This window comes from Pygoscelis adeliae, unplaced genomic scaffold (assembly GCF_000699105.1).
Source record: "Pygoscelis adeliae isolate BGI_AS28 unplaced genomic scaffold, ASM69910v1 Scaffold178, whole genome shotgun sequence".
Classification (NCBI taxonomy): domain Eukaryota; kingdom Metazoa; phylum Chordata; class Aves; order Sphenisciformes; family Spheniscidae; genus Pygoscelis; species Pygoscelis adeliae.
The window spans coordinates 1,308,299-1,324,643 of NW_008825323.1; the positions used below are offsets into that span (position 1 = coordinate 1,308,299).

General features: G+C 36.7%; 1 protein-coding gene across 1 annotated transcript in view; it reads left to right on the forward strand.

Annotated features, from left to right (window-relative positions):
- Positions 1 to 16,345, forward strand: part of GPR98 (G protein-coupled receptor 98) — a 289,750-nt gene that overhangs the window by 35,272 nt on the left and 238,133 nt on the right. The window contains exons 19-28 of the mRNA XM_009330315.1: positions 395 to 1,138; positions 3,236 to 3,609; positions 5,467 to 5,643; positions 7,387 to 7,567; positions 8,174 to 8,376; positions 9,011 to 9,140; positions 10,669 to 10,749; positions 12,112 to 12,251; positions 12,680 to 13,289; positions 14,211 to 14,426. Coding sequence (XP_009328590.1) covers positions 395 to 1,138; positions 3,236 to 3,609; positions 5,467 to 5,643; positions 7,387 to 7,567; positions 8,174 to 8,376; positions 9,011 to 9,140; positions 10,669 to 10,749; positions 12,112 to 12,251; positions 12,680 to 13,289; positions 14,211 to 14,426 — 2,856 coding nt within the window. The remainder of the gene's footprint in view (positions 1 to 394; positions 1,139 to 3,235; positions 3,610 to 5,466; positions 5,644 to 7,386; positions 7,568 to 8,173; positions 8,377 to 9,010; positions 9,141 to 10,668; positions 10,750 to 12,111; positions 12,252 to 12,679; positions 13,290 to 14,210; positions 14,427 to 16,345) is intronic.

A 16,345-nucleotide genomic window follows, 5' to 3' on the forward strand; every position in this document is an offset into this window, starting at 1 on the left:
CATTCCATATTCGTGTAAATCTTGGAGTAATGTGAGAACTGAATTTGGCCCCGTGTTTATCAAATAAATCAAAGGTAACCTATCTCATTGACTAATTTAGAAAAATTGGAGTTAATCTTGTTTTAGCTGAAAGACAACTGTATGTTTTGCAATTGGAAAGTAACATACTGCTTTGCTTTCTATGAAAATTGTGTCACTATAGTGTTTTAAAAACAATGCAGTTAAATTATGTTATTTTTAAATTAGAGCATTTTCTAAGAGTTCAGAGGCTCTCTAAAGAAGATTCAACCCTTTTTAAACATTTTATTAAAAAAACTTTAAGTACTTAGTGACTTTTTTGGACTGTGTTGTCTGAAACTGACCATTAACTTTTGCTCTAATTTCCATTATATAGGTGGGTCTCCTGGTCCTGGCGGTCAGTTATCTGAAACAAGCCTTGCTGTAACCGTGATGATCCCATTCAATGATGACCCTTTTGGAGTCTTTGTTATAGATCCAGAGAGCCAGGACAGAGAGATAGTGGAAGATGTTCTTTCTGAAGATGATCTTTCCTGTATTACAGACTTCACCATCTGGAGACAACAAGGCACCTTTGGTGTTGTCCGCTTAGGCTGGGAAATACTGTCTAGTACATTCCAAGCTGGACTACCATCAATGGTAGACTTCTTGTTGCTGGGATCATTTCCAAGTTCAGTACAATCCCAGCCTCACATGAGGCGCCATCACAGTGGAACAGATGCTTTGTATTTCAGTGGAAAAGAGGATGCATTTGGCATTATTGGTCCGGAATACCCATACAATGGAAATACTGCAGTAACCAATTTTACATTTTCAGCGTGGTTAATTCCTAACATCAGTACTGATGGTTATATAGTTGAAAAGGATGATGATAATGGGACCTTATATTATGGTGTGAAAATCCAAACAAATGATTCTCATGTTTCTGTAGTGCTTCATTATACAGCATTAGGATCCAATATGACATATGTGGCTAAAGCAGCAGTCCTGAAATATCTGGATGAAAATACTTGGCTTCACCTTCTGATTACTCTGGATGAAAGTATAATTGAATTTTACATGGATGGAATTCCAGTTCTGGGAGGAATGAAGAGCCTTAAAGGAGAAGCAATTGCTGATGGTGAGCCAATACCCTGCATTATTTTTCTCCATATGTAAAGTTCTGCAATATATAGAAGAGTCTAGTTCCTTGACAGGTATATGCAAGATACTGAAATTATTATATCTGATTAGCTAATTGAAAAGAATGGATAGAAAATTCTGAGGATTTTCAAAAAGCGTATGGAAATTAGAGCTGGGAGAGTTCAAAAAAATTCAGAACTGTAACAGAGCTTGGATTGCAACAATTTGAAAATACATTAATAATTATATTTATATATGTATGCTTATCATGTATACATACAGTTATATATGTTTGCAATTAATAATTTCTATACGATTTACAGCACTGTAGCTGAGAAAGGACATTTTTCCTCTCAGTGTCTGAAACAAAATGCAATAATGATTTTGTTTCTAGATGTGTATTATATTACAACTAAGCCAATATCTTGTAAGCAATAGAATTTTTCAGGGTGTAGATATACTTAAGTGTGTATTTACATGGTATATGAAAATTATGCCTACAAGTTTAATAGTGTTCCAAGGAACATTAGCATGTGTACTTCAGTTTATCCAACTGGATAGTCCCAGATGTGATTTTAGTCATAGGTAACCATTATGGACATTCTCTCTGAACTAGCATAGCAGTGACCAGGGAAGTATCAGAACAATTCCTTTATAAAGTTAGATATTATGTGGTCAAAATACATTTATATTTACTCCTTCTTTTGCAGTTTCCCCCTCTTCCATGTGATTTTTTTTTCTTGGAGATCATCTCCATCCTTTTCCTTTCTTCCTCTCACCTTCAGTTTCACGTTTTCCTTGGTGGGGGTAGGCAGTGAATGATTATCGAGTTCTCAAATACAGTCTCCTTTTCTGTAGTTAAAGAAGGAGAATTAAAAAACATAACAGTGATGTTAAATGCATATGCATCTACATGCATATATGTACACAAACATAGAGTGAGAATAGAGAGGAGACTTCATTAATTGTATAGTGTAGTATGTTATTTCTGCCTGTAAATTTCCAGTGGTTGAAGTCTGAGAAGTAAATTTGTCCTCTGTAACAAAGTGGTGCCTCTGCAATTCATAATTTCCATCAGACTTGCAGTACTGTAGCTGAGAAAGGACTTTTTTTCCCCTCAGTTTCTAGAACAAAGATGCGTGAAATGCAATAATGCTTTTGTTGATAGAATGATATGTCTGAGTCGTTGTAAATTTTCTGTATTAGTGGAGATGGCATATGCTCTGTCTGGAGATACTACAAGTATAAGGTAAAGATTTCATCTTTCTCCATTTAATGTTGGATACTACACAGTGGTGAGCATAGTAGCCCGTTTTTTCTCACCATCCTCCGCCTTGTGCCCTGGGACCATTATCAGTTGCTGTGGTTGCTCATCTCTAGAACTGACAGTGTCATATGTATGCCAGTACATTCAAGAGCGTAGTTTCTTCCAAAAAGAGAAGACAGCTGGAAAGAAGAGATATCTATGTGTTTTAGCACAATAGGAATGAGTATGAGCTACCAGCTTAGTATATTTGTGAAAAAGGCAGCTGTGATCCTATGATTTGCTGAGTGGGATATTTGTTTGGAGAAAGAGAAATATTAATGCTGTTGTAAAAAGTATTTGGAATTTGGTGTACATTTCTGAAGTCCGTACTTCCAGTGCATTAGGGGAAAAGCATGTCCAGAAGGGCTAATGCAGTGATGAGTATCATCAGAATGGATCCACTGTCTAGCAGAGAGAGACAAAATGGGGTCTGTTTAGCAAAACAAAAGCTGAGAGGGGTTGCAGCTGTGCTCTGCAAACCTCTAATGGAAAGAAAGAAGTTTCCAAGCCTCATTAAAATAAGGGATGGTGACAATGTGCTAGTAGAACTAGTAGGATGAAAAACCTGAACAGTCTAGGAGGAATTGTTTGACCTGTGATGATCTACCTGTAACCCAGAGATGAGGCTCAAGGAACCTCCTGATTTTGCATTTGAAGATCAATATGATTCCTAATCCAAGGGTAGTAAAGAATTTACCATTGTTTTTTAACAATTACAGCTATTCAGCTGCAGGTTTATTACTTTGAAGAAATACAATAACATGAGGAAAATTATAATTTCCTTCTCAGGTCCAGGAATAGTGAGAATTGGAGCAGGAATCAATGGCAGTGGTAGGTACACAGGGCTAATGCAGGATGTAAGGCTTTATGAGCGTAAATTGACACGAGCAGAGATCTATGAGCTCCACGCAACTCCTGCGAAGAGTGATGTCCACCCTGTCTCTGGGTATTTGGAGTATCGGCAAGGAGAGACCAATAAATCGTTCATTGTGTCTGCAAAGGATGACAAAGAGGAAGAAGGAGAGGAGTTATTCATCCTAAAGCTCATTTCTGTGCGTGGTGGAGCTCGAATTTCACAAGAAAATACCACAGCAAGATTAAGAATACAGAAAAGTGATAATGCTAATGGTTTATTTGGCTTCACTGGAGCATGTATTCCTGAGGTAAGGTGTTCATAAGGAAAATTATAGGTGAAGTTTTGAGCACAGAAAAATTAATGGCACAGAAAAATTAATGGTCAAAAAATTGACCTGCACAGGGCCTTGATTTCACATTGTTAGTTTTTGTAGTTAAGCAAAGTTTTTCTAGAATTTGGAAATGTGTAAGTTCTGTTAATACAGCCTCAGTCTCACTGGCATTTGCAATATAATTTTTAAAAAAACCCCAAAATTATTTTTGTTAAGAAAATTGATTTTATTACATAAACTAAAACCTAAGGCTTAAGTTTTTCTAGAAGAACATTTTTTTCCTTTACTTTTGTCACATCTGAGACTGGGTTATCAATCAAAATATAAGATTTAATTTTCTTGTTTGGAGAATGGATTATTACATAGATTTTTATTTTATTTTTCTGTGTCACATGATGTGTTTGAAAGAATTTTACTAAAGGTCATGCAATGACAAGGTGTGATGTATTTTTCCACAATCATTTGCTATCATAAGGTATAAATTGCATATGTTTGGTGTGAATTTGGTTGATATTAGCTGTGCGTTGGGTTTTTTTTAAACATTAAATTGTTCTTCGGTGGTAGCCACTATATATGCAATATATAAACTTGCTCCTTGTTTGGGGAGGATTGAAATAAACATAATTCATTTTTACTTCATTAATCAATTATGAGGGAGAAAGACATGATACCTCGTTCTATTGGTAGTGGATTATTTTGGAAAACAAATTACAGAATACTTTCCAATTTGGGAACTCTCATGACCTTTTAATTACATTCTTCCTAACAGAATGCTTATGATGTGTTTGAAAGTAACCATCTTTCCTGAGTGATACTGGTTTTCAATTCGGTTCACTTTGCTTTCCATATGCTATGCCTACCATATGCTATGATAATAGATTCCTTCAGTTTCAAATGCCACTGATAATACTGTGATGCCACAGATCATCAACCAACCATGAAGCAAAATTAAAAATTTATGTCATGTTAATTGTTTTGCACTTGTCTTACGTCCATTTTGCCAGGGAAGTATTAGAGCTCTCAGTGATGATGCAGATACACAGCATTGTTTTATCAGTAGTTTAATTGCTTTATGTGCATATCTGTCTACTAGGCAGCTGAAGGCACATGCAGTATCTGCACTGTGTTATACAGCAGCTCTGAAATTTATCTAATGCTTAAGATAGCTTTAGTCTTTCTGGCAATTTTCAGACAAAATTATTTTCTATTTTAGTTCTATGATCATAATTTTCTAAAACATATGGTCAGTATCAATACCCTACTTTGTTCCAAATATATGAAATTGTTGCTGCTGAAGTCATGGTCTCTGTGAAGACAGAATTGTAAAGAGGACTGTAGCATAGAAAATTTTTCAAAGTTTTTCCATGAATGATGATAGCATAGTTTAATTTTAACGTATCTATTTTTTTTTCATAGTGTTTCTAGTTGGGGAAAGGGCGAATCCAAATCTTTAAATTATTGCTAATGAAAAAATAATTGACATTAATATAAAGCAATAGTTTCAGTTGCTTTTGACATGTACATTTCAAGCATATTGATTCTGTCTTTGGCATTTAGTTTGGGGGAAGAGATTGTGTCCAAAACAAACAACAGGGTACAGTTACTCTCTTACCTTTATAGTCCTCAGGGAGACACTAGAAGCTGTTGCAAATTTCACTAAGATTGTTCTGACCACCATCAAGTTCAGTTTCAGCTTCCAAAAGTGCTGAAAGTAACATGGCAGCAATTTTTTACCTGAACATTTGACTAGCGTTAGAGAATTCCATGTTTTGCATTTATTGCCTTGATTTACTTTGACAATAACAAACATTTCAATTTCTTGCTTTCTTCCAGACTGCCGATGAGGGTTCCACTATATCCTGTGTCGTGGAGCGTACAAGGGGAGCCCTAGACTATGTGTATATAAATTACATTATCTCGCAGGTTGATTCCACTGGCATTAATTACTCTGTTACCGATTTTTCTAACAGCACTGGCACTATCACATTCCTTCCTTGGCAGAGATCAGAGGTAAACCCTACCTTCCTGTTAACTATTCATCCTGTCCTTTGCAGACCTGCTGGAAAATACCTTCTGTGGGTGCTTGACTGCTTTTCATACTAGAAACTGTTTCCTTCACATGGCTTTTGTTATGTTTTGCAGGGTTTTTTGCATCCCTGACAACTAACAAGTGATATGATAGATGCTTATAGATCTGTGTGTATCTCAGTTTTGGGGTCACCATGTGTGCATGTATGTTTGAATGCACATAATATATTAGATGTGTTTACATATATGTATATATAGAAAATATTAACTAGATTTATGTATACGTATACTTGAAGTATAGATAGTCCTGGGCTGAAATAATGCATCCAGCTACTTTTGAAATTGATCAAGAAAATGATCAGGTTTTGATCTGAGTTTTGTAACTCATACTTATTTCCACATCAATTAAATAGCAGTAAAGTTCACTGCTGAAACCAAGTGTCTTGCAACTGCTCTTGGCCACATTCTGTCCCTTTTGCTTAATCTGTTTCTATGAATTCAATCCTGACCTGCGGAACAGGAATTTCACATGTAATTGAAGAAGAGGTGTGGGACCACAATACTGTAAAAAGTTCATTTGTGTTTTCTATTAGTGGTCGTAGAATAGAAAGGGTGAATTCTTAGTAGAAAATGCTGTCCTCGGTTTCACTTGTATCACTCTGCTGAAGTTAGTATGGACTGACTGAAACTCACTGACACAATTTGAAAGGATCCCAGTGACTCCACTAGAACTGTGGATCTGGTCCCACTCAAACAATATAAGTGATTAGAGCTTGGCAAAAGCTTGCGATGTCTGAAAATAGTTTGTTCATGTCACTGTTCATTCAGCTTTAATTCTCCATTGAATCATACTACTGCATTGCATACAGTCATATAAAGCAAAAATTTCCAAAGCCTTTCTAGTTTGGCAGCACGGACGAGGCCTGCCTTATTCTGTCTGATGGCAGAGAAGGGCTGGTATACCCTCTTGCTCCACTGCTGTGTGGTCCAATTTATTGTCTACATACTGAGGAGTTAATGGGCATGGCCCTAAGAAACAGATTGGGAGCTGTTGCTCGTCAGGTGAGATACCCTAAGAGACTTTCCATGATGTTTGTAAGCTACTCATTCCCATGCCTCTAAATACGGTCAGCTATTTAAACCTTTTCTTTTATATGTTTGTCTAATCATACCACAATATATAGAAAGCTGGAATTGTCTGAGGTGAATGTGTTAGCCTGTGCAGAGCAGGTTATGTTAATTATAGTATGATCTGCAATCTCAAGTGTCAGGCGTAAAAAGCCTGCTTTACTTGCTCTCTAAATAGGATTAATCACTGTAATTTCTCTTCAGAAGCACAATTTCTTCAAGATTTTGAAATCTATCAGATATTTCACTTTCAATATACACAATTTAAACTATGCTTATTTTAAGATATGATAATAAATAATTGCTTGCTTGGTTATGTGTTTATGTAGTTTGAAGCACTTAAGAAAATATGCCTTCCATTTCTGAGAGCTTGGTAACGTTCTTTTTGGAATACATATTCTAAACACAAAATATTATCCTAGAAGTTAGGTTAAATTATGTGGAAAGCACAAATGTTGTCCACATTACTTTCAGAACTACACAGCAGATACAGCTTACTGACTAATCAAAGAATTTGATGAGTTAGGCAGGGTCATGAAACTCCTAAGTGACGTATGTTGCACGATTTGATTTCTCCATGATTTGGTCCTTCTCTAGGTCTTAAATTTGCATGTTATTGATGATGACATTCCGGAGCTAAATGAATATTTCCGTGTGACATTAGTCTCTGCAGTGTCTGGAGATGGAAAACTAGGTTCAACTCCTACCAGTGGAGCAAGTATAGATTCAGAAAAGGAAACTACTGATATCAGCATCAAAGCCAGTGACCACCCATATGGTAATGATGATGGAGATGATACAGTCTTGTTGCAGATAATTTTATAGTTCTAGCTCAACAGATAAAAACTTTGCTTAGCCTTGATAGTTGAGGAAGCAATGCCAAATGCTCCACATTATCTAACAAGATTAATTCATAATTTGTGTACAAGAGGGAAAGCTGAGTTACTTATTCTTGAGAATTTTACAAAAAGGCATCAAAGCTTCCCTGACCAAACAGGCAATGATTCCCTTCTGACAGCAAATAAAGGTTGCATGTAGTTGATCCTGTGCAAGTTTTTCTCAGATGAGAATTCCTGACGGAGAGAAACGTTTCTGCATGCTTATTATACCAATAAGACATATTGAGGCTCTCCTGGGAAGACCTAAATTCATTATTGTGCTGTGGTTTTATCAAGACTGATACGCATATCAGTGAGAGAGAAGGGAAGGTACACAGGACGTCCCTGGAAATAGCATGATTGAGGCCTAAGGGCTTATCAATAATTGATTTTTAATTTCAGAAACATCACAAAATATAAGTTTTATAAATAATTTGGTTTCAATTTATTATCATAATTTAAATTTGGTGAGAGAAGTCATGTAAATAGTACTTCTTGTCTGCCAGGTCTACTACAGTTCTCTGTGGGACCACCTCCTCAGCCAGGTGATGAAATGATTCTGCCAGCCTCTGCTGTGCCCCAGATTACAGTTAAAGAAGAAGTTGGACACATCAGACTACTGGTAGTTCGTGCGCAAGGCCTTCTTGGAACAGTTGTGGTGGAATACAGAACAGTGCCACTTACAGCTTTCAGTCCTAAAGATTATCAGGTATGGCCATTGCCAAGGTATGTAACTATTTTGGAATTTAATTCACGTTATTTGTCCTGGAGATAGCCTTCAGTTTGCGTATTTTAGCCCAGCTATGATTATTTTCACAGAAACACTTTGTTTTATATGGTGATTTGATAAATGAATGTGTAATATTCACTTTAAAATATATATCATTATGTGACTTGTACCTCCTGTGTGTGCTGGATGTTTTATTTCCTAGGAAAAGATTTGATTTTTTTTTCTTAAGAGAATTGTCTATGTAGCAAGATGGGATATTTGCTATTGTTGCTGAATGCATCAAACTTTATATGAGCAGTCAGGTACATGTACAGGTTAAGATTATGTTTGTACATACTGGGATTTATATATGTTCAACAAAACCTGTGCATATCTGTGTTTGCTTGTCTAACTGATATTTGTGCGGAATAATGTAGATGAATGCAGATGCTCATAATTTTGTGAATTTAGATGTCTTTTTCTCATAACAAAGATTGAGCAGATTTTCTAAAAGCTTAAATGAAGGGAAGTAGATGTTTTGACAAAGGCAAACAAAATCAAGGTTCTATTTCTTTTTTCATATGGATGAAAACATTAAACTTGAACAAAAATGTGAAGAACTTTCATATTGCAGGCTGTTGTGGGCACACTGGAATTTCAGCCAGGAGAAAGATACAAGTACATTACTGTTAACATCACTGATAATTCTATTCCTGAATTAGAAAAAACTTTTCAAGTGGAGCTGTTGAACCCAGAGGGAGGAGGTGAGGCACATATGTCAATCCGTTGGTTGTATTTTTATGATCTCTACTCACGCATTAAAATCTTACCTTTCTTAGGTGTACCATTTCCATGTTATTTCTAAAGACAAAAGAACACCCCTACATCCCCCAGACAGCTGTATTTTTTCTTAACTGTTCTTCGGATATTTTGTTAATCATTGCTGGAAACCACCAGATCCCAAAGAAAGTGTATTATTACCATGTATTAGGTCATTTAAAGGCAATTACTGCTTTTCACATTGTATAATTTCATGGTTGGTAATGAGAATTAAAATAATATAAAAATATATATAAATACAAATTTTTTTAACTTTGTCAATATTTATAAAATATTTAAGGCTAAAAAAACAAGGTGGGTTTTTTATCTGCCACTTGAGTGAAATCAGAGGAATTGTGATACACTGGCTTATAACGGATTCAACTGGATTATATCAGTAGGAGACTGTGCGTGTTGAGAGGCCTAGGGAGTTTAGCTGAGCTGGAGAGGTAGCTGGTAGCTCTGTGGAAGAACAAGAAAAACACTCAAAGGAAATCTTGTTGTGAGATGCTAGTCTCACAAGGGATGGCAAGCATCAGTGCCCCTGCCACAAAAAACATCCTTCACAGATTTATTTTTTTTTTTTTTTTTCCATTGGAGAAAATTTTTAAGGGAGATTGTAAAGCTGGAGGGGAAAAAAGTAATTAGAAACATTGGCAGTGATAAATTGACTTTTTTTAAGCAATCCAGAAATGCAAGTGTGGTGCCTTCTGGGAAGTTATATCATACTACCTTGAATGAATCCAGCTCTCTGCTGCGATTACATCTGTCTCTGTGGTACAGTGTGGCCTTAGTGATACTTCCGATAAAAGCTTCAGACCTTTCATGCATGTGGACTTCTTGGTCAAATAATTGTTTTGTTAAAAAGAATCAAACTTTTATCTTTAATTTTTTTTTTTGTCAGAAAACTTACAGCTAACTCTAGTAATTCACTAGGCAGTTATCCTCTTAACACAAACCCTCTTTTTGGCTTTTCCAACACTATTGCAAGCACAAAACTTAGGGTAAAGTCTCCATTAGTTAAGCTTTCTGCAGATTTTTCCAACGTCCTGACACATGTTCTCGCTTTGTGAGAAAATATTAGAATAGGAGAGTTTGAGGGGTTTTAGCCCCGTCTTTTTTTTTAATTCACATTTCCAATTTCTCCCTGACAGACCTCATTTAGGAGTGAGAAAGGGGAAATACAAAGAGGGCACATAAAGAGGGAAAGAAAGAAGAGAGAAAACAGAGGTGTATTGGTTTTCTTTCCTTCTGACCTCCCATTGCTATTTCCAGTGTCATAAATTTAATTAGAAGTGGCATATACAAGACTTTTTCTGGCTTTTATCAGAAATCCTGTATGCTTTCACATCCCAAACTAATGCCTTCATAAAATGCTTCCCTCTCTTTTTTTATTGTCCAGAAACATTTAAATTACTTTCTGCTTTCTCTATATTTATAAATGTATATATCTGTATGTCTGTCATCTTAAAGTTGCTGAGCTCTTTAGAAATGATGGCAGTGGTAGTGGTGATGGGAACATGGATTTCTTCCTTCCAGTTGTCCATCAACATGGTAAGCATTTTGGATTAACCCTATTTTTTATTGCTAACTGTAATATCCCTCATAAATTACTATACTGACACAGCTTGGCATGGTGTTACTTGTAGTTACAGGTGATTCATTTAGATTTATCATAAAGTTCTGTCAAAACATTCTTTTCTAGTTTAATTTAGGCTTAATTTAAATGTGTTCAGTGTAACACAAAAAATAACAGCTTCTATACCACCAAAACTATATGGATGTAAACCACAATATAGTTATTTCAGAAGTACAGTTTGCAAAATCAATTTTGTTTGAAAATTGTAAAATTTTCTGGAGAGCAAAAAAGCAGAGACACTTTTTAAGTTGAAGGTAATTAAAAAATTACCTGACTCTATGCTTTTGTACGTGCTTTAAGTTACTCTGATTCTCTGCATGTCAAAATTACTATTAAAGAAAAGTAAGCTGTGTTGGATTTTTTAAAGAAATGTTTTTTACTATTAAAGAAAAGTAAGCTGTGTTGGATTTTTTAAAAGAAATGTTTTAATTATTATTTCTTCTCTTTAAGATTTTATTTATGTCATGACATACAGAAAACAAAGATAATTTAATACTGAGAAAATTAAAAAAATGCTAGATGCAGAAATAAAATCTGAGGGAAAACCCTATCATATAGGACTTCAAATTAAACCCTACGGACCTGAAAATGTTATATGAACACGTTATCCAAATTGAATAATTTATTCCTCTGTGACAGCCTGATTTCCAATTTTATTTGTAAAGGCAAAGCATTTCAGTTTGAATCTGAGAGTAAGTCTGTGATTTAGCCACTTTTTGGAGCTTCTTAGGTTTTTTTTGAAGTGCTATTTCCTTTTTCCGTGTTTCCAGAAGTGGTTTTCTTAAGTGCCGGGCTCTTTCTGTCTCTGAGCAGCAAGTTATCTCACTCAAGACAACCTTTTTAGTCGTAGGATTTACCGGCCTTGTTTTTTCCTTTGTTTTTCATTCCAGCTTATGTTAGGATGAGACCTGCATTCATCTGGTCTATCTGCTTACACTGTGGTTTACCATATAACTCCCCACCATCCTAAATTCTGCTCCATTTTCATTCATTGAACCTGTAATTTTATTTCTGTTTCTCCCTTAAAATATTTGTATTTATTATATTTCTTTGTTGCATAGTTCCATAGAAGGGCTGCCAGGACTGCATTATTGAAAGTCAGTTCCTTATCCATGTGGATAGTTATCATGCATTTCAAAAAACCAAAGACAAAATAGCACAGATACTGCAGCCATGCTCTCCTGTGTATTTTTTGTAACATATTTCTTTAGCTGTTTTATTTCATGTAAGAAAAGATGCTAGAAAAAATAACCCTTTTTGGAACTTGCACTTTACAGCTAGCTTGGGAATTGCATCCCACATCTTTGTGACTATTGAGGCTTCTGATGACGCTCATGGTGTGTTTGAGTTCAGTACTGAGTCACTCTCGGTAAATGGAACTGAGCCTGAAGATGGAGATAGCAATATTGTGCTGCAGGTTAGAAAGCTTTGAGTCTCATACTGCTGTGCAGTCCTCTTCTGTCTCTCTTTGACTGGGCGTTCTGCAATGCTTTTACCATAAGTTTAGAGGGTTTATAACTTTACCATGCACATCTGTTTTGCCATTTCATACTGAGTTTTCTAATAAGTATCATTCGGCTTGAAGCTAAAATGATGTAATATCCACAGGTTTAAAATTACTTTTACTTGTTTACATTTGAGGTACTACTATTTTAAAATAACAGTGTTGATGACACAACAAATGCAGCAAAGATGAGATGATAAAGATTACACTTTTTTTTTAAAACACAAATTTATTTTTAACCCATCATGTCAATGTCTTGGCTTTATTCCATCTCATACTTTTATGTTTGGGTTTTTTTCTCATAAAACAAAAATATGCAGATCTTTATATTTTTCACTTAGGTTGTGAGAACGCATGGGGCCTTGTCTCAAGTGACACTGCATTGGATCATAGTCTGTGATCTTACCAAAGACCTGATCTCTACAGATGGGAATGTAACGTTTGATGTTGGCCAAACGAGAGCAAATATTACAGTACAGGTTTCTCCTGATGAAACTCCTGAATTGGATAAGGTGTTTTCAGTTTTGATCATCAATGTCTCCAGTGGTCATCTTGGAAATCATACTAATGCAACATTAACTATTTTAGCTAATGATGATCCATATGGAGTCTTCATCTTTTCTGAGCAAAACAGACCAATAAAAGTTGAGGAAGAGACAAAAAATATCTCCCTGACAATAATAAGGCGTGGTGGTCTCCTTGGTACAGTAATGATAACATACAGAACTATTGGTGATGATGAACACTCACCCTTTCTTCCACCTGAAGTTATTAGAGCAACAGAGGGAAAAGATTATATACCCATTACAGGTTACATGATCTTCGCAGCCAATGAAAGTGAGACCACAATATCTTTGCCTATATTGGATGATGATGATCCTGAGAGGTCAGAATCTGTTTTTGTGGAGCTAAGCAGTACTGTTTTGATCGAGAAAGTACAGGATCGGCCAAGTAAGTATCTTACATATGTAAAACCTACAATTTAAATATGAAGGCTAGTATTTATATTTAATAGGATAAAATGCAACAAGTTAAATGATAAAGAAATCTCTGAGTTACCTGCCTTGTGTGCTGTTGGCATATATTTCCTTTAGCGCAGTATTTTGTCAGGGGTGGACGAGCATTTCTTTATCCCTTTTTTATTGCCTTATCCAAGGTTTTTCAGGCCAAATACGTTACAGTATTGGTTTTGTGCTCTAATACCTGTTAACATAGTGTTGTTTCTGTGAAGTTCAGTATTAGGAAATAACTAAGCTAGTTTTGCTTATTGAAAGCCAAAAAAGTCTTTTAAAAATAAAGTGGTGTAGAATTACAGCCACATGTTGCTTTGTTAGTGTAGAGAATGTTTGTTTCATCCCTCATTCAGATAAATTCCAGTCAGTACAGCCTGATTTGTGCTTCAAAGCTTCTTGGCATGCCTAATTGCTGCCCCTGCCCCAGATTAATCTTGCTGTAAGGGAAACTTCAAATATAATTCTGCTGGGAGGTTGAAATCTGATTTATATTTCATCATAGCAAGTATAAAAGTGAAATTCTTCTAAGTGTATAGATCTTACTACTGGCCTTATGGACAAATAAACAAATAAACAATTTCACAGTACCTCACCTCTTCAAAAAATTATGGCTTGTATGCTCCACAGCGGGATAGAATAATAAGTTATTAAAAATTGGGATTTTTCTGCCATAATATAATTCAAACACCAAAAGTATGTTGATACAGTTTGTAGCTATACTTTGTCCAATTCTAAAAAAGGTAATTTTGTTGAAAGCTAGTGGCGACTAACAATTAAACTCATGTATGTCTCTGAACTCTATAGCCATAGAGAGCAAGCATCTCAGGCACCCTCTCACTAAGTTTTCTTTACGTTTCAGTTGTAAATTCTCCTCGACTTGGACTAGTGGGTGAGACAATAGCTCATGTAATTATCAATGCCAATGATGATGCTTTTGGAACACTTCAGCTTTCAGCTTCAACTGTGCGAGTTGCTGAAAATTATGTTGGACCAATCATTAATGTGACCAGAAGTGGGGGAATATTTGCAGATGTTTCTGTGAAATTTAAAGCTATGCCAATAACTGCAACAGCTGGTAAGAAATCAGAATAGCAGAAGTATGCAGTCTATGTTAAAGTGGAAAGAGCATACTGTAGGCTTTGAGCAATCAAAGCAAACAAGTATGAATTGAATGCACTATTGTATAACAAGTAAAAAAAAAATAGTGAGGCATTTATTGACTGCTTAGCAAATAGGAATGCAAGCCCTATGGGAGAGATCACGCATCAGGTTTTAGAAAGCTCTGAGACATCATCAGTGAAGAATCTAGTAAGAGAAATGAGTGAAGCAATTGGGGTGTTTGCTTCCCTAGTAGCCCACCACCTCTTCAAAAAAAAGAAAATAAATAAAAATAAAAAATACTATAGTAGTGTATGTAGCTACTGTTTAGTCCTGTGTACATATTTAAACCCACCATGCATTGTTTAGGTGAGCTTATTGGAGGGGAAGTGAGAGTTGGGGACTCAGCTGTGAAACAAACAGGCAAAAAATAATCAAAACCCAAGAAGACTTGAACTTCTAAAAATGGGAGGTTAAGTTCTCCAGTTGGTCCCTGCTATAGAGAAGGTACATAAAGAAAGGAGCAAACTTATGAAGCGTGTAGGGTCTAAACCACTTAGTTATAAATCAAACTGTTGTGGTTTAACCCCAGCCGGCAACTAAGCCCCACCCAGCTGCTCACTCACTCCCCCGCAGTGGGATGGGGAAGAGAATCGGAAGGGTAAAAGTGAGAAAACTCGTGGGTTGAGAAAAAAACAGTTTAACAGGGAAAGCAAAAGCCGCGCATGCAAGCAAAGCAAAACAAGGAATTCATTCACTCCTTCCCATGGGCAGGCAGGTGTTCAGCCATCTCCAGGAAAGCAGGGCTCCGTCACGCATAACGGTGACTTGGGAAGACAAACGCCATCACTCCAAACGTCCCCCCCTTCCTTCTTCTTCCCCCAGCTTTATGTACTGAGCATGACGTCACATGGTATGGAATGTCCCTTTGGCCAGTTGGGGTCAGCTGTCCTGGCTGTGTCCCCTCCCAACTCCTTGTGCACCTCCAGCCTGCTCAGTCGGTAGAGCATGGGAAGCCGAAAAGTCCCCGACCAATGCAAACACCACCCAGCAACAACCAAAACATCAGCGCGCCATCAAAATTACTCTCACCCTAAATCCAAAACACAGCACTGCACCAGCCACCAGGAAGGAAACCAACTCTATCCCTGCCACAACCAGGACACAAACCCACTGTATTTCAGCTGTGTCCAAAATTGAATAGGCATGTGGCACATGCTCTGAGAACTGCTATTTTAGTTTCCTTTTTATGTAACAGACTTCTCTAAATAAGTGTTTAGCTAGGCTGGTGTCAGAGTATGCTTTCAATTAGTTTCTGAAGCAGAGCCATTATCTAGTGTATCACAGTTGTTCATCTAGACATTCTTAGAGACAGGTTTGCCTGAAGTGAGGTCCACGTACAAGATGTGTCCTTTACTAAAATCTACTTTGATAAAGGTGCTTCTCTTCACTTTTCTCTCTTGGAAAGCCAGAGAGCAATTAGAAAGCAAAGACAGAAACATCTTGGTAGTGTGACCTTGTGTGGTGAGTTGACCCTGTCTGGATGCCAGGTGCCCACCAAGCTGCTCTATTGCTCCCCTCCTCAGCTGGACGGGGGGGAGAAAATAAGATGGAAAAAAAATCGTGGGTCAAGATAAAGGCAGTTTAATAAATCAAAGCAAAAGCAAAGGCCACACGTGGAAGCAAAGGAAAACAAAAGATTTATTCTCTACTTCCCATCAGCAGGCAATGTTCAGCCAGTTCCTGGGAAGTAGGGCTTCAGTACGCATAGCGGTTGCTCTGGAAGACAAATGTCGTAATAGCAAATGCCCCTCCTCCTCCTTTCTCTTAGCTTTTATTGCTGAGCAGACCTCATATGGTATCGCATATCCATTTGGCCAGTTTGGGTCCGCTGCC